We start from the raw sequence: 18485 nt of genomic DNA on the forward strand, positions 1-18485 counted from the left end.
CCAGCACTTCAGGCTCCACCAGCAGACCACTTTTCATTGCAGCTGTTTGCTTTGTGCAGCCTCTGATCATCTGAATAGCTGCAGACTCCTGCTCTTCACGACACGCCTTACTACAACAAGCATCCCAAAAACGACTGGCAGTCAGCCTTGGTCGTAGCTGTGTCCACGCAGGACATTTGGACTGCTGCTGAGTTTCTTTTGCTATCTCGCTGGACAGCTGCGGTGACACTTCAAGAGACTGGAGATGCATTAACTGATGTAATGTCGGCACGAAATGCAACCTGGGAAAAGTGTGCTGCATCAGAGGAAGGGACGGAAATTCTGGAGCCATGTGGTGTAGGATGAGGTCGCTGGACTTCTTGGGTGGACAGTGATAGGACATGGGGGATCCACGAGGGACAGACCCAAATTTAGATGCGTCAGCTCCATCTCAGAAACCCCATCCAATACAACAGCCATGAGAGGCTGGGGCTGCACCTGGCTTAATTTGCTTCCAGATGCCATCATATATGGATCTGGCAGTGGTCCTAGACAAAAGAGCAAAGAGATACACAAGATTATTGGTCACACAAAAGAAAAGTTAGACATGAGTGCTTAACTTCATTTACATTTTATTTATTGTATCTGCGGTAACCATAATGATGTTAGTCATAACAAAAAAAAAACTTAACTTACTCACAAAGCAACAATCAATCAGTTAACAAATTAATCACCTGTATATGCCTTGTACAATGTGGACCTCAGACCGTTCTGACCCACTGTTTTGGGCTTTTGCACCACCAGCTCACTAACAGGTTCAGGATGGATTCCCTTAAAAAAGTAAAAGACAAAAAGCAGTTACAGTCTGTAGTAGGGCTGCATGATATTGAAGAAAAATGCATTATGCGATAACTCAATAAATAATTCGATAGGCTATACGATAATGCTTAAAGTGTGTAAAATAAACTTAAATTATCTTTAAAATTATATAACCTACATACGTGTTTCACATTCTTTTTGTGGCAAGAAAACATCCCTACAGCTTCTGCAAGTGAACAGCAGTGTTTTACTGGCGCATAAGAAGTAAGTGTTATTTTAATATCAGTGTAAACAACTGGGTTTAGGGTTTCAAGAAGGCCTACATTAGGTTTATTTAACAAAAGAAACTGAATAATCAAATGTAAAAATAAAACGCTGCTAGTTTTCACTGTATGAATTAAATATACAGTGTACTGATTCCTATTAAAGCTACAAAAGTTATTCAGCCAAGAGCAGTGTGATTTTGTCTTTTCTTCATGACCACAGTTATTGCAAGCCGGTCGCGATATGCATATCGCGATATATACATTTGTGATATTTCAATAATTTTTATATATTGTGCAGCCCTAGTCTGTAGTCACTACTGGGGGTGTTTTTATAATAATTTACAGTTGTTTAGATACGCATCGGTTCTTAAATCATAATGACATGTTTATCACAAACCCACCTGTGTTCTTGGTCTGTGCCATCTTTGCAAGCCACTTGTGCAGGCAAGGGGGGGTGGAACAGCCTGCAGACCCAGCTGTGAATAATGAGCGGTCTGGTACAGGATGACAACTATGTGATTGCAGAATCCTTTACCAGCCGCACAACTGCAGGTGAACACTTTTCAGGTTGGCACTTTCTGCCTCCAGTGATATCTAGACACAATAACAAATTAAATAGGTTACACTGAAGTCATACTTGCGCTGTTACATCAATGTTCATAATAACATGGTACTATAACTTTCAGTAAAGAAATAGTAAGTGAAGAAAGTGCCGCAACCGTAGCAAGAAGAGTGAACACGCCAGAACTGGCAACTTTTTGAACTTTTGCCAACCGGCATTCTGTCTATAGTCAAACCTCCAGTTTGTGAGGCTCCTCGCTCTTCCTCATTGACCTGAAGCATGTACCTCTCACTACAACCTGTCCCTGGAGTATATTTGATACTATATAACCGCATGCAACAAGAAAATATTACGTGTTATCTCACATAGAAATACACAACTTTACTCAGTAACGTTAAGTCACAACACAATGTCAGTAACATTTACCTAGTACAGCTTCACCAAATTACTGGTTGTTATGTTATCTCATACCCTCTCACTTAAACATACACACAACATATTCACTGCGATGTGTTATACCTTATATTACAAATTCACAACACCTAAGATTTACCATTAAGTTACTTACTTTACAGTTAACGTTAACAGAGTAACCGGTGATATGGTTAAAGCTAGCTATAGCAATTTCTTGATTTCTTACCTTGGTAATTGTGGATAAACTCTTCGTGGAAGAATTTATATCCCTTGTCCAGTTTGTTCCCTTTAGTGGACGAATGTATCTCCACACTCTTCACCACATCGGTGCTGGTGAACTTCGGAAGACAAGTCAGGCTAGTCGAAAACACTCTAACGGTAGCTGCCATTTCTCCATCAACAAAGCTTACACCGAAATGGGTTTACACTTCCTTGACGTATTTCCGGTTTTTGCGTAAATGGTCTATAAAAATCCCTATGCAATGAGGGAGAGAGAGAGGAGAGATGCAGGGCTGACAGGCCCTTTTTGTCTGTGTGTGTGAAAATGTCAGTTGGGATTTAAATTTCTGAACATTCCGCAATGTTAAGTCAATGGGAGTTTTTTCCGAGTTTGATCGTCATTTTTAGGAAAACCGTAAGTCCGATCAGTTAGAAAAGATATAGCAACTCGAGTCAGCACAGTTTGAGTGTCTGAGCCGAGTTTGGAGTATGTGGAGTTAAAGCTCTAGGAGGAGTAGGATATAGAAATTTCACTGCTAAGAAGAATAATAATAACTAGAAAAAAAAGTTCGTCGAGACAAACTTTAAGTTGGCTTGTGAAAGTTTGGACCAGAAAGTTTGAAGAAGTTTAAAGTAGTTTGAAGTTTAAATTAGTTTAAATTAGTTTAAAGTTTAAAGTAGTTTATAGTTTAAATTAGTTTGTAGTTTAAATTAGTTTGAAGTATAAATTAGTTTGTAGTTTAAATTAGTTTGAAGTTTAAATTAGTTTAAATTAGTTTAAAGTAGTTTATAGTTTAAATTAGTTTAGTTTAAATTTGTTTAAAGTAGTTTAAAGTTTAACTTAGTTGCTAGATAGATAGATAGATAGATAGATAGATAGATAGACAGACACTCAGATAGAGAGATAGATAGATATTTACCCTCAGATAGATAGATAGATAGATCGATAGATAGATAGACATTGACCCTCAGATAGATAGATAGATAGATAGATAGATAGATAGATAGATATTGACCCTCAGATAGATAGATAGATAGATGGATGGATTGATTGATGGATGGATTGAGCCTTGCTACCCTGAGTCCCAAGAACAAAGCCAGAAGTCTTTATGTTGTTCAGTTGCAGAGATATGTGATTTGTTACTCGGTTGCTAGGGTAACCCCATATGGTTGCTAGGCAGTTACCATAGTGATACTTATCAAGTCTTCTTGCCATCCTGATTGAAATAAATCAACCCAGAAGTCTCTACGATTTTCTGTTGCAGAGATATGTGATTTGTTACTCGGTTGCTAGGGTAACCCCATCTGGTTGTTAGGCAGTCACCATAGTGATACTTATCAAGTGTTCTTGACATCCTGATTGAAATGAACCAACCCAGAAGTCTCTACGATTTTCTGGTCCAGAGATATGTGATTTGTTACTCGGTTGCTAGGGTAACCCAATATGGTTGCTAGACCGTTACCATAGTGATACATATCAAGTCTCATTGACATCCTGATTGAAATAAATCAACCCAGAAGTCTCTATGATTTTCTGGTGCAGAGATATTTGATTTGTTACTCGGTTGCTAGGGTAACCCCATCTGGTTGCTAGGCAGTTACCTTAGTGATACTAATGAAGTGTCCTTGCCATCCTGACTGAAATAAGTCAATCCGGAAGTCTCTACGTTTTTCTGATGCAGAGATATGTGATTTGTTACTCGGTTGCTAAGGTAACCCCATGTGGTTGCTAGGCAGTTACCATAGTGATACTTATCAAGTCTCATTGACATCCTGATTGAAATAAATCAACCCAGAAGTCTCTATGATTTTCTGGTGCAGAGATATTTGATTTGTTACTCGGTTGCTAGGGTAACCCCATCTGGTTGCTAGGCAGTTACCTTAGTGATACTAATGAAGTGTCCTTGCCATCCTGATTGAAATAAGTCAATCCGGAAGTCTCTACGTTTTTCTGATGCAGAGATATGTGATTTGTTACTCGGTTGCTAAGGTAACCCCATGTGGTTGCTAGGCAGTTACCATAGTGATACTTATCAAGTCTCCTTGCCAGCCTGATTGAAATAAATCAACCCAGAAGTCTCTCTGATTTTCTGGTGCAGAGATATGTGATTTGTTACTCGGTTGCTAGGCTAACCCCATCTGGTTGTTAGGCAGTCACCATAGTGATACTTATCAAGTCTTCTTGACATCCTGATTGAAATAAACCAACCCAGAAGTCTCTACGATTTTCTGGTCCAGAGATATGTGATTTGTTACTCGGTTGCTAGGGTAACCCAATGTGGTTGCTAGGCAGTTACCATAGTGATACTTGTCAAGTCTCCTTGACATCCTGATTGAAATAAATCAACCCAGAAGTCTCTACGATTATCTGGTGCAGAGATATGTGATTTGTTACTCGGTTGCTAGGGTAACCCCATCTGGTTGCTAGGCAGTTACCATAGTGATACTTATCAAGTCTCCTTGCCATCCTGATTGAAATAAATCAACCCAGAAATCTCTCTGATTTTCTGGTGCAGAGATATGTGATTTGTTACTTCGGTTGCTAGGGTAACCCCATCTGGTTGTTAGGCAGTCACCATAGTGATACTTATCAAGTCTTCTTGACATCGTGATTGAAATAAACCAACCCAGAAGTCTCTACGATTTTCTGGTCCAGAGATATGTGATTTGTTACTCGGTTGCTAGGGTAACCCAATGTGGTTGCTAGGCAGTTACCATAGTGATACTTATCAAGTCTCCTTGACATCCTGATTGAAATAAATCAACCCAGAAGTCTCTACGATTATCTGGTGCAGAGATATGTGATTTGTTACTTGGTTGCTAGGGTAACCACATCTGGTTGCTAGGCAGTTACCATAGTGATAGTAATGAAGTCTCTTTGCCATCCTGATTGAAATAAGTCAATCCGAAGTCTCTACGTTTTCTGATGCAGAGATATGTGATTTGTTACTCGGTTGCTAAGGTAACCCCATGTGGTTGCTAGGCAGTTACCATAGTGATACTTATCAAGTCTCCTTGCCATCCTGATTGAAATAAATCAACCCAGAAGTCTCTCTGATTTTCTGGTGCAGAGATATGTGATTTGTTACTCGGTTGCTAGGGTAACTCCATGTGGTTGCTAGGCAGTTACCATAGTGATACTTATCAAGTCTCCTTGCCATCCTGCTTGAAATAAATGAACCCAGAAGTCTCTCTGATTTTCTGGTGCAGAGATATAGTTATTGCTAAACGGTTGCTAGGGTACTCTGTTTAGTTGCTAGGGAGTGGCTTGACAGCTGCCAATTATGAAACTCCAAAGGCTGCTTGTCAGTATGAATGATATAAACCAACTCCCATGCCTCTGTGACATTCAGAATGGAAGATATCCCTCTATGGATTTTGGTTGATAAGGTGCTCGACAATGGTTGCTAGGGAGGGGCTAGGAAGTGTTGAGGTGATTCATGATTGGCTGTTTGCTGCCCCGAGTCAAACGAGACCACCCTTGTGTTTCTATGACACTTCTATCCGGAGATATCCGTTTGATATCTTTCATTAGAAGTCTATGGGAGTTGTTGCTAAGGTGCTTTAAATTGTTGCTAGGGCGTGGCTTGATAGCTTCACAATGATCACGAGAGACTGATTGGTCGTCTGAGTAAAATGAGCCCGCCCCTTGTCTCTATGACACTGTGATCCAGAGCTATGTTCAATACAAAATCCCTATGCAATGAGGGAGAGAGAGAGGGAGAGATGCAGGGCTGACAGGCCCTTTTGTCTGTGTGTGTTCCCAAATTAATGACTCTAATGAGCCGGTTCTTTTGACTCTACAGTGTGAAACATACAGTGTGACCAGTGTAGTCTGATTCCCAAATGAATGACTCTAATGATCCAGTTCTTTTGAATCTACAGTGTGAAACATACAGTGTGACCAGTGTAGTCTGATTCCCAAATTAATGACTCTAATGATCCAGTTCTTTTGAATCTACAGTGTGAAACATACAGTGTGACCAGTGTAGTCTGATTCCCAAATGAATGACTCTAATGATCCAGTTCTTTTGACTCTACAGTGTGAAACATACAGTGTGACCAGTGTAGTCTGATTCCCAAATGAATGACTCTAATGATCCAGTTCTTTTGAATCTACAGTGTGAAACATACAGTGTGACCAGTGTAGTCTGATTCCCAAATTAATGACTCTAATGAGCCAGTTCTTTTGAATCTACAATGTGAAACATACAGTGTGACCAGTTTAGTCTGATTCCCAAATGAATGACTCTAATGAGCCAGTTCTTTTGAATCTACAATGTGAAACATACAGTGTGACCAGTGTAGTCTGATTCCCAAATGAATGACTCTAATGAGCCAGTTCTTTTGAATCTACAGTGTGAAACATACAGTGTGACCAGTGTAGTCTGATTCCCAAATGAATGACTCTAATGAGCCAGTTCTACAGTGTAGTGTTAAAAAAGTTTAACTTAGTTGCTAGATAGATAGATAGATAGATAGATATTTACCCTTAGATATATAGAGAGATAGATATAGATAGATAGAGAGAGAGATAGATATTTACCCTCAGATAGATAGATAGATAGATAGATAGATAGATAGATAGATAGATAGATATTTAGATATTTAGATAGATAGATAGATATTGACCCTCAGATAGATGCTAGCACGTTTTTAGCATGTTTTAGTGTGTGGCTAGGAAGATTTTAGGTCATTACTTTTTGGCTGCTTGATAAAAGAAATCCTCTGAGGGAGAGAGAGGGAGAGATGCAGGGCTGACAGGCCCTTTTTGTCTGTGTGTGTGAAAATGTCAGTTGGAATTTGAATTTCTGAACATTCCGCAATGTTAAGTCAATGGGAGTTTTTTCTGAGTTTGATCATCATTTTTAGGAAAACCGTAAGTCCGATCAGTTAGAAAAGATATAGCACACTATTCGGGATTAGTCTGAAGGTCTGTGCCGAGTTTGGTGCCTGTAGCTTAAAAGCTCTAGGAGGAGTTAGTCTTGGTAATTTTAGTCTCAGAAGAATAATAATAACTAGATAGGTACATTTCCTGAAGAAAATGTGAGTGGTGCTTGCCGTGGCAAAACTCGTCAAACAGCATGTTATAACTTGAAAAGAGAAAAAATTATGGTCATAAATAAATCAACCCAGAAGTCTGTACGATTTTCTGGTGCAGAAATATGTGATTTGTTACTCGGTTGCTAGGGTAAGCCCATGTGGTTGCTATGCAGTTACCAAGGTAATACAATACATGGCTCCTTTCCATCCTGAGTGAAATAAGTCAACCCGGAAGTCTGTAGTGTTTTCTGGTGCAGAGATATGTGATTTGTTGCTCGGTTGCTAGGGTAACCCCATCTGGTTGCTAGGCAGTTACCATAGTGATACTAATGAAGTCTCCTTGCCATCCTGGTTGAAATAAGTCAACCCGGAAGTCTCTACGTTTTCTGATGCAGAGATATGTGATTTGTTACTCGGTTGCTAGGGTAAGCCCATCTGGTTGCTAGGCAGTTACCATAGTGATACTAATGATGTCTCCTTGCCATCCTGATTGAAATAAGTCAACCCGGAAGTCTCTACGTTTTTGTGATGCAGAGTTATGTGATTTGTTACTCGGTTGCTAGGGTAACCCCATCTGGTTGCTAGGCAGTTAACATAGTGATACTTATCAAGTCTCCTTGCCATCCTGATTGAAATAAGTCAACCCGGAAGTCTCTACGTTTTTCTGATGCAGAGATATGTGATTTGTTACTCAGTTGCTAGGGTAAGCCCATCTGGTTGCTAGGCAGTTACCATAGTGATACTAATGAAGTCTCCTTGCCATCCTGATTGAAATAAGTCAACCCGGAAGTCTCTATGTTTTTGTGATGCAGAGATATGTGATTTTTACTCGGTTGCTAGGGTAACCCCATCTGGTTGCTAGGCAGATACCATAGTGATACTAATCAAGTGTCCTTTCCATCCTTATTGAAATAAGTCAACCCGGAAGTCTCTACGTTTTTCTGATGCAGAGATATGTGATTTGTTACTCGGTTGCTAGGGTAAGCCCATCTGGTTGCTAGGCAGTTACCATAGTGATACTAATGAAGTCTCCTTGCCATCCTGATTGAAATAAGTCAACCCGGAAGTCTCTATGTTTTTGTGATGCAGAGATATGTGATTTGTTACTCGGTTGCTAGGGTAAGCCCATCTGGTTGCTAGGAAGTTACCATAGTGATGCTAATGAAGTGTCCTTGCCATCCTGATTGAAATAAGTCAACCCGAAGTCTCTACGTTTTTCTGATGCAGAGATATGTGATTTGTTACTTTCGGTTGCTAGGGTAACCCCATCTGGTTGCTAGGCAGTTAACATAGTGATACTTATCAAGTCTCCTTGCCATCCTGATTGAAATAAATCAACCCAGAAGTCTCTCTGATTTTCTGGTGCAGAGATATAGTTACTGCTAAACGGTTGCTAGGGTACTCTGTGTAGTTGCTAGGGAGTGGCTTGGCAGCTGCCAATCATGAATCTCCAAAGGCTGCTTGTCAGTATGAATGATATAAACCAACTCCCATGCCTCTGTGACATTCAGAATGGAAGATATCCCTCTATGGATTTTGGTTGTTAAGGTGCTCGACAATGGTTGCTAGGGAGGGGCTAGGAAGTGTTGAAGTGATGCATGATTGGCTGTTTGCTGTCCCGAGTCAAACGAGACCACCCTTGTGTTTCTATGACACTTCTATCCGGAGATATCCCTTTGATCTTTTTCAATAGAAGTCTATGGGACTTGTTGCTAAGGTGCTCTTAATGGTTGCTAGGGCGTGGCTTGATAGCTTCACAATGATCCAGAGAGACTGATTGGTTGTCTGAGTAAAATGAGCCCACCCCCTCGTCTCTATGACACTGTGATCCAGAGCTATGTTCAATACAAATCCCTATGCCTTTTCATTTCATGGGCCGTCCTACACCATTATAAGTCAATTGGGGCATTTTTGGGCAGCTCCTGCCCCCCAGGGGTGCAACTTTTACCCCATACTGAGGTATGCTCTTACAGAGCCTGCCAGCCTCTTCAAATGTGGCAAATCACGCGTTTCTACGAAATCCTCGCTTGGAGCTGTGACGCGTCAAAGTTTGTCTCAATGTTAAGTGTATGGGATTTTTCGGCCGCTTTTTTGCCCCTGGGGCAAATACCGTACCCCGATAAGCTTATAAAAGTCATAGCACACGTGTCCTCAATAGGCCGTTCGATTTGATACCTCATTCGTGGGTCTACGCCAAACGGTGCGGGACGAGTTAGGTGCCGAAGTTTTGTTAAGAGATATAATAAAAATAACTAGATAGGTACATTTCCTGAAGAAAATGTGAGTGGTGCTTGCCGTGGCAAAACTCGTCAAATAGCATGCTTGAAAAGAACAAAAATTATGGTCATAAATAAATCAATCCAGAAGTCTGTACGATTTTCTGGTGCAGAAATATGTGATTTGTTACTCGGTTGCTAGGGTAAGCCCATGTGGTTGCTATGCAGTTACCAAGGTAATACAATACATGGCTCCTTTCCATCCTGAGTGAAATAAGTCATCCCGGAAGTCTGTAGTAATTTTTGGTGCAGAGATATGTGATTTGTTGCTCGGTTGCTAGGGTAACCCCATCTGGTTGCTAGGCAGTTACCATAGTGATACTAATGAAGTCTCCTTGCCATCCTGGTTGAAATAAATCAACCCAGAAGTCTGTCGCGATTTTCTGGTGCAGAAATATGTGATTTGTTACTCGGTTGCTAGGGTACTCTATGTAGTTGCTAGGGAGTGGCATGGCAGCTGGCAATCATGAATCTCCAAAGGCTGCTTGTCAGTATGAATGATATAAACCAACTCCCATGCCTCTGTGACATTCGGAATGGAAGATATCCCTCTATGGATTTTGGTTGTTAAGGTGCTCGACAATGGTTGCTAGGGAGGGGCTAGGAAGTGTTGAAGTGATGCATGATTGGCTGTTTGCTGTCCCGAGTGAAACGAGACCACCCTTGTGTTTCTATGACACTTCTATCCGGAGATATCCCTTTGATCTTTTTCAATAGAAGTCTATGGGACTTGTTGCTAAGGTGCTCTTAATGGTTGCTAGGGCGTGGCTTGATAGCTTCACAATGATCCAGAGAGACTGATTGGTTGTCTGAGTAAAATGAGCCCACCCCTCGTCTCTATGACACTGTGATCCAGAGCTATGTTCAATACAAATCCCTATGCCTTTTCATTTCATGGGCCGTCCTACACCATTATAAGTCAATTGGGGCATTTTTGGGCAGCTCCTGCCCCCAGGGGTGCAACTTTTACCCCATTTTGAGGTATGCTCTTACAGAGCCTGCCAGCCTCTTCAAATATGGCAAATCACACGTTTCTGCGAAATCCTCGCTCGGAGCTGTGACGCGTCAAAGTTTGTCGCAATGTTAAGTCTATGGGATTTTTCGGCCGCTTTTTTGCCCCTGGGGCAATTACTGTACCCCGATCGCTTATAAAAGTCATAGCACACGTGTCCTCAATAGGCCGTTCGATTTGACACCTCATTCGTGGGTCTACGCCAAACGGTCGCGGGACGAGTTAGGTGCCGAAGTTTTGTACGGAGATAGAATAATAAAAAGTATAAAAATAAAAATAAGTATGTGAGATTACAATAGTGATGCTTTGCAAGCACCACTAAAAATAAAAAGTATAATAATAAGTATGTGAGATTACAATAGTGATGCTTTGCAAGCACCACTAATAATAATAATAATAATAAGTTTAAATAGGATTTCAGTAAGTTGGCTCTCACAAGCCAACTTAACTAGATGGGTACATTTCCTGAAGAAAATGTGAGTGGTGCTTGCCGTGGCAAAACTCGGCAAACAGCGTGTCGTAACTCGAAAAGAACAAAAATCGCGGTCGTACATAAATCAACCCGGAAGTCTGTATGATTTTCTGGGGCAGAAATATGTGATTTGTTACTTGGTTGCTAGGGTAAGCCCGTGTGGTTGCTATGCAGTTACCAAGGTGATACAATACGCGGCTCCTTTCCACCCGAAGCGAAACAAGTCAACCCGGAAGTCTGTACGTTTTTCTGATGCAGAGATATGTGATTTGTTACTCTGTTGCTAGGGTAACCCCATGTGGTTGCTAGGCAGTTACCGTAGTGATACTTATCAAGTGTCCTTGCCATCCTGATTGAAATAAGTCAACCCAGAAGTCTCTCTGATTTTCTGGTCCAGAGATGTTTTGTAGCTAAACGGTTGCCAGGGTACTCTGTTTGGTTGCTAGGGAGTGGCTTGGCAGCGGCCAATCGTGAAAGTCCAAAGGCTGCTTGTCAGTTTGAATGATATAAACCAACTCCCATGCCTCTGTGACATTCATAATGGAAGATATCCCTCTATGGATTTTGTTGCTAAGGTGCTCGACAATGGTTGCTAGGGAGGAGCTAGGAAGTGTTGAGGTGATTCATGATTGGCTGTTTGCTGCCCCAAGTCAAACGAGACCACCCTTGTGTTTCTATGACGCTTATATCCGGAGATATCCCTTTGATGTTTTTCATTAGAAGTCTATGGGAGTTGTTGCTAAGGTGCTCTAAATTGTTGCTAGGGCGTGGCTTGATAGCTTCGCAATGATCCCGAGAGACTGATTGGTCGTCTGAGTAAAATGAGCCTGGCCCCTTGTTTCTACGACACTGTGATCCAGAGCTATATTCAATACAAAATCCCTATTTCATGGTCCGTCCTACACCATTGTAAGTCAGTGGGGGCAACTTTGGGCTGCTCCTGCCCCCCAGGGGTGCAACTTTTACCCCATATTGAGGTATGCTCTTACAGAGCCTGCCAGACTCTTCAAATGTGGCAAATCACACGTTTCTGTGAAATCCTCGCTGGAGCTGTGATGCGTCAAAGTTTGACGCAATGTTAAGTCTATGGGATTTTTCGGCGCTTTTTTGCCCCTGGGGCAAACACCGTACCCCAATCAGCTTATAAAAGTCATAGCACACGTGTCCTCAATAGGCCGTTCGATTTGACACCTCATTTGTGGGTCTACGCCAAGCGGTCGCGGGACGAGTTAGGTGCCGAAGTTTTGTACGGAGATATAATAATAAGAAGAAAAATAAGTATGTGAGATTACAATAGTGATGCTTTGCAAGCACCACTAACTAGATAGGTACATTTCCTGAAGAAAATGTGAGTGGTGCTTGCCGTGGCAAAACTCGATCAAACAGCATGTTGTAACTTGAAAAGAACAAAAATTATGGTCATAAATAAATCAACCCAGAAGTCTGTACGATTTTCTGGTGCAGAAATATGTGATTTGTTACTCGGTTGCTAGGGTACTCTGTTAAGTTGCTAGGGAGTGGCTTGGCAGCTGCCAATCATGAATCTCCAAAGGCTGCTTGTCAGTATGAATGATATAAACCAACTCCCATGCCTCTGTGACATTCAGAATGGAAGATATCCCTCTATGGATTTTGGTTGCTAAGGTGCTCGACAATGGTTGCTAGGGAGGGGCTAGGAAGTGTTCAGGTGATTCATGATTGGCTGTTTGCTGCCCCGAGTCAAACGAGACCACCCTGGTGTTTCTATGACACTTCTATCTGGAGATATCCCTTTGATGTCTTTCATTAGAAGTCTATGGGACTTGTTGCTAAGGTGCTTTAAATTGTTGCTAGGGCATGGCTTGATAGCTTCACAATGATCCTAAGAGACTGATTGGTCGTCTGAGTGAAATGAGCCTGCCCCCTTGTCTCTATGACACTGTGATCCAGATCTATGTTCAATATAAAATCACTATGAAATTTAATTTCATGGGCCGTCCTACACCATTGTAAGTCAATGGGGGCAATTTTGGGCAGCTCCTGCCCCCCAGGGGTGCAACATTTACCCCATATTGAGGTATGCGCTTACAGAGCCTGCCAGCCTCTTCAAATGTGGCAAATCACACATTTCTGCAAAATCCTCGCTCGGAGCTGTGACGCGTCAAAGTTTGACGCAATGTTAAGTCTATGGGATTTTTCGGCGCTTTTTGCCCCTGGGGCAAACACCGTACTCCGATACGCTTATAAAAGTCATAGCACACGTGTCCTCAATAGGCCGTTCGATTTGACACCTCATTCGTGGGTCTACGCCAAACGGTGCGGGACGAGTTAGGTGCCGAAGTTTTGTACGGAGATATAATAATAAGAAGAAAAATAAGTATGTGAGAATACAATAGTGATGCTTTGCAAGCACCACTAATAAGTATGGCGAATAGCAATAGTGATGCCTTGCCTTTGGCAAGCACCACTAACTAGATTAAAAAGTTTGAGTACAAACTTTAAGTTGGCTTGTGAAAGTTTGGACCAGAAAGTTTGAAGAAGTTTAAAGTAGTTTGAAGTTTAAATTAGTTTATAGTTTAAATGAGTTTAAAGTTTAAATTAGTTTAAAGTTTAAATTAGTTTGAATTTTAAAGTAGTTTGAAGATTAAATTAGTTCAAAGTTTATAGTCTAAAGTTTAAATTAGTTTGAATTTTAAAGTAGTTTATTGTTTAAAGTAGTTTGAAGTTTAAATTAGTTTATTGTTTAAAGTAGTTTGTTGTTTAAAGTAGTTAAAAGTTTAACTTAGTTGCTAGATAGACAGATAGATAGACACTCAGATAGATAGATTGAGAGATAGATAGATAGATAGATATTTACCCTCAGATAGATAGATATAGATAGATAAATATTTACCCTCAGATAGATAGATAGATAGATAGATATTGACCCTCAAATAGATAGATAGATAGATAGACAGACAGATAGATGCTAGCACGTTTTTAGCATTTTTTAGTACTTCGCTAGGTGATACTAGCATGTGTTAGCATGATGCTAGCACATTTTTAGCATATTTTAGCACTTCGTTTGGCGATGCTAGCATGTGTTAGCATGATGCTAGCACGTTTTTAGCATGTTTTAGCACTTTGCTAGGTGATGCTAGCATATGTTAGCATGATGCTAGCACATTTTTAGCATTTTTTAGCACTTCGCTAGGCGATGCTAGCATGTGTTAGCATGATGCTAGCCCGTTTTTAGCATTTTTTAGCACTTCGCTAGGCGATGCTAGCATGTGTTAGCATGATGCTAGCACGTTTTTAGCATGTTCTAGCACTTCGCTAGGTGATGCTAGCATGTGTTATCATGATGCTAGCACGTTTTTAGCATTTTTTAGCACTTCGCTAGGCGATGCTAACACATTTTTAGCATTTTTTAGCACTTCGCTAGGCGATGCTAGCACGTTTTTAGCATGATTTAGCACTTCGCTAGGCGATGCTAGCATGTGTTAAGCATGATGCTTAGCATGTTTTTAACATTTTTAGCACTCGCTAGGCGATGCTAGCATGTGTTAGCATGATGCTAGCACGTTTTTAGCATGTTTTAGCACTTCGCTAGGCGATGCTAGCATGTGTTAGCATGATGCTATCACGTTTTTAGCCTGTTTTAGCACTTTGCTAGGCGATGCTAGCATGTGTTAGCATGATGCTAGCACGTTTTTAGCATGTTTTAGCACTTCGCTAGGCGATGCTAGCATGCGATAGCATGATGCTAGCACGTTTTTAGCATGTTTTAGCACTTCGCTAGGCGATGCAATGACGCGTTAGCATGATGCTAGCACGTTTTTAGCATGTTTTAGCACTTCGCTAGGCGTTGCTAGCATATGTTAGCATGATGGTAGCACATTTTTAGCATTTTTTAGCACTTCGCTAGGCAATGCTAGCATGTGTTAGCATGATGCTAGCACGTTTTTAGCATGATTTAGCACTTCGCTAGGCAATGCTATAGCATGTGTTAAAATGATGCTTAAGCTGCGTTTATAGCATGTTCTAAGCACTTAGCTAGGCGATGCTAGCATGTGTTAGCATGATGCTAGCACATTTTTAGCATTTTTAGCACTTCGCTAGGCGATGCTAACACGTTTTTAGCATGTTTTAGCACTTCGCTAGGCGATGCTAGCATGTGTTAGCATGATGCTAGCACGTTTTTAGCATGTTTTAACACTTCGCTAGGTGATTTTAGCATGATGCTAGTACGTTTTTAACACTTTTTAGTGTGTGGCTATGAAGATTTTAGGTCATTACTTTTTGGCTGCTTGATAAAATAAATCCTCTGAGGGAGAGAGAGAGGGAGAGATGCAGGGCTGACAGGCCCTTTTTGTCTGTGTGTGTGAAAATGTCAGTTTGGATTTAAATTTCTGAACATTCCGCAATGTTAAGTCAATGGGATTTTTCCAGTTTTTGATCATCCGCTGTGGGAAAACCGTAAGTCCGATCAGTTAGAAAAGATATAGCACACTATTCAGGAGTAGTCTGAAGGTCTGTGCCGAGTTTGGTGCATGTAGCTTAAAAGCTCTAGGAGGAGTTAGTCTTGGTAATTTTAGTCTCAGAATAATAATAATAACTAGATTAAAAAGTTTGAGTACAAACTTTAAGTTGGCTTGTGAAAGTTTGGACCAGAAAGTTTGAAGAAGTTTAAAGTAGTTTGAAGTTTAAATTAGTTTAAATGAGTTTAAAGTAGTTTATAGTTTAAAGTAGTTTATAGTTTAAAGTAGTTTGAAGTTTAAAGTAGTTTGAAGTTTAAAGTAGTTTGAAGTTTAAATTAGTTTATAGTTTAAATTAGTTTAGTTTAAATTAGTCTAAAGTTTAAATTAGTTTGAATTTTAAAGTTGGTTATTTTGAATCTACAGTGTGAAACATACAGTGTGACCAGTGTAGTCTGATTCCCAAACAAATGACTCTAATGAGCCAGTTCTTTTGAATCTACAGTGTGAAACATACAGTGTGACCAGTGTAGTCTGATTACAACATTAATGACTCTAATGAGCCAGTTCTTTTGAATCTACAGTGTGAAACATACAGTGTGACCAGTGTAGTCTGATTCCCAAATTAATGACTCTAATGAGCCGGTTCTTTTGAATCTACAGTGTGAAACATACAGTGTGACCAGTGTAGTCTGATTCCCAAATTAATGACTCTAATGAGCCAGTTCTACAGTGTAGTGTTAAAAAAGTTTAACTTAGTTGCTAGATAGATAGATAGATAGATAGATAGATAGATAGACACTCAGATAGATAGATAGATATTTACCCTTAGATATATAGAGAGATAGAGATAGATAGATAGATAGATAGATAGATAGATAGATAGATAGATAGATAGATAGATAGATAGATAGATAGATAGATAGATAGAGAGAGAGATAGATATTTACCCTCAGATAGATAGATAGATATTGACCCTCAAATAGATAGATAGATAGATATTGACCCTCAGATAGATAGATGGATAGATAGATAGATAGACAGATAGATGCTAGCACATTTATAGCATGTTTTAGCACTTCGCTAGACGATGCTAGCATGTGTTAGCATGATGCTAACCCGTTTTTAGTATTTTTTAGCACTTCGCTAGGCGATGCTAACATGTGTCATCATGATGTTAACACGTTTTTAGCATGTTTTAGCACTTAGGCGATGCTAACATGTGTTAGCATGATGCTAGCACATTTTATCATGTTTTAACACTTCGCTAGACGATGCTAGCATGTGTTAGCATGATGCTAACCCGTTTTTAGTATTTTTTAGCACTTCGCTAGGCGATGCTAACATGTGTCATCATGATGCTAGCACGTTTTTAGCATGTTTTAGCACTTCGCTAGGCGATGCTAGCATGTGTTAACATCATGCTAGCACGTTTTTAGCATGTTTTAGCACTTCGCTAGGTGATGCTAACATGTATTAACATGATGCTAACACGATTTTAGCATGTTTTAGCACTTCGCTAGGCGATGCTAGCATGTGTTATCATGATGCTAGCACGTTTTTAGCATTTTTTAGCACTTCGCTAGGCGATGCTAGCATGTGTTAGCATGATGCTAGCACGTTTTTAGCATGTTTTAACACTTTGCTAGGCGATGCTAACATGTGTTAGCATGATGCTAGCATGTTTTTAGCATTTTTTAGGACTTCGCTAGGCGATGCTAGCATGTGTTAACATGATGCTATGACGCTTTTAGCATTTTTTGCACTTCGCTAGGCGATGCTAAGCATGTGTTAGCATGATGCTAGCACGTTTTTAGCATGTTTTAGCACTTCGCTAGGCGATGCTAGCATGTGTTAGCATGATGCTTAGTACGTTTTTAGCATGTTTTAACGACTTCGCTAGGCGATGCTAGCATGTGTTAGCATGATGCTTGCAGCGTTTTTAACATGTTTTAGCACTTCGCTAGGCGATGCTAGCATGTGTTAGCATGACGCTAGCACGTTTTAGCATTTTTTAGCACTTCGCTAGGCGATGCTAGCACGTTTTTAGCATGTTTTAGCACTTCGCTAGGCGATTTTAGCATGATGCTTAGCATTTTTTTAGCCTTTTTAGCACTTCGCTAGTCAATGCTAGCATGTGTTAGCATGATGTTATGACGTTTTTAGCATGTTTTAGCACTTCGCTAGGCGATGCTAGCATGTGTTAAGCATGATGCTAATGACGTTTTTAGCATGTTTTAAGCACTTCGCTAGGCGATGCTAGCATGTGTTAGCATCATGCTAACACTTTTTAAGCATGTTTTAGCACTTCGCTAGGCGATGCTAGCATGTGTTAGCATGGTGCTAGCTCTTTTTTAGCATGTTTTAGCACTTCGCTAGGCGATGCTAGCATGTGTTAGCATGATGCTAGCACTTTTTAGCATGTTTTAGCACTTCAGCTAGGCGATGCTAGCATGTGTTACCAGTGTAGACTGATTCCCAAACAAATGACTCTAATGAGCCGGTTCTTTTGAATCTACAGTGTGAAACATACAGTGTGACCAGTGTAGTCTGATTCCCAAACAAATTACTCTAATGAGCCAGTTCTTTTGAATATACAGTGTGAAACATACAGTGTGACCAGTGTAGTCTGATTCCCAAATGAATGACTCTAATGAGCCAGTTCTTTTGAATATACAGTGTGAAACATACAGTGTGACCAGTGTAGTCTGATTCCCAAATTAATGACTCTAATGAGCCAGTTCTTTTGAATATACAGTGTGAAACATACAGTGTGACCAGTGTAGTCTGATTTCCAAATTAATGACTCTAATGAGCCAGTTTTACAGTGTAGTGTTAAAAAGTTTAACTTAGTTGCTAGATAGATAGATAGATAGATAGATAGATAGATAGATAGATAGATAGATAGATAGATAGATAGATAGATAGATAGATATTGACCCTCAGATAGATAGATAGATAGATAGATAGATAGATAGATAGATATT

General features: G+C 40.3%; 1 protein-coding gene across 1 annotated transcript; it reads right to left on the reverse strand.

Annotated features, from left to right (window-relative positions):
* Window positions 1–269: 269 nt before the first annotated feature.
* Window positions 270–2429, reverse strand: LOC127642723 (uncharacterized). Its single transcript, XM_052125244.1, has 4 exons — window positions 2267–2429; window positions 1466–1593; window positions 714–810; window positions 270–527 (listed from the first exon to the last, which is right to left on the reverse strand). Exons 1-4 carry the CDS (start codon window positions 2427–2429, stop codon window positions 301–303), a joined length of 615 nt encoding a protein of 204 aa, XP_051981204.1. The 3' UTR covers window positions 270–300.
* Between the last annotated feature and the right edge of the window lie 16056 nt (window positions 2430–18485).

Source organism: Xyrauchen texanus, unplaced genomic scaffold (genome assembly GCF_025860055.1).
Source record: "Xyrauchen texanus isolate HMW12.3.18 unplaced genomic scaffold, RBS_HiC_50CHRs HiC_scaffold_77, whole genome shotgun sequence".
Classification (NCBI taxonomy): Eukaryota; Metazoa; Chordata; class Actinopteri; order Cypriniformes; family Catostomidae; genus Xyrauchen; species Xyrauchen texanus.

What these genes read in the sequence shown, in the direction of transcription:
- LOC127642723 (XM_052125244.1), bottom strand. Translation starts at nt 2,429, where the DNA reads ATGGCAGCTACCGTTAGAGTGTTTTCGACTAGCCTGACTTGTCTTCCG. An exon ending in GTTTATCCACAATTACCAAG is followed by an intron (nt 1,594 to 2,266) that starts GTAAGAAATCAA and finishes CGGCTGGTAAAG; the next exon opens with GATTCTGCAATCACATAGTT. An exon ending in ATTGTACAAGGCATATACAG is followed by an intron (nt 528 to 713) that starts GTGATTAATTTG and finishes TCTTTTGTCTAG; the next exon opens with GACCACTGCCAGATCCATAT.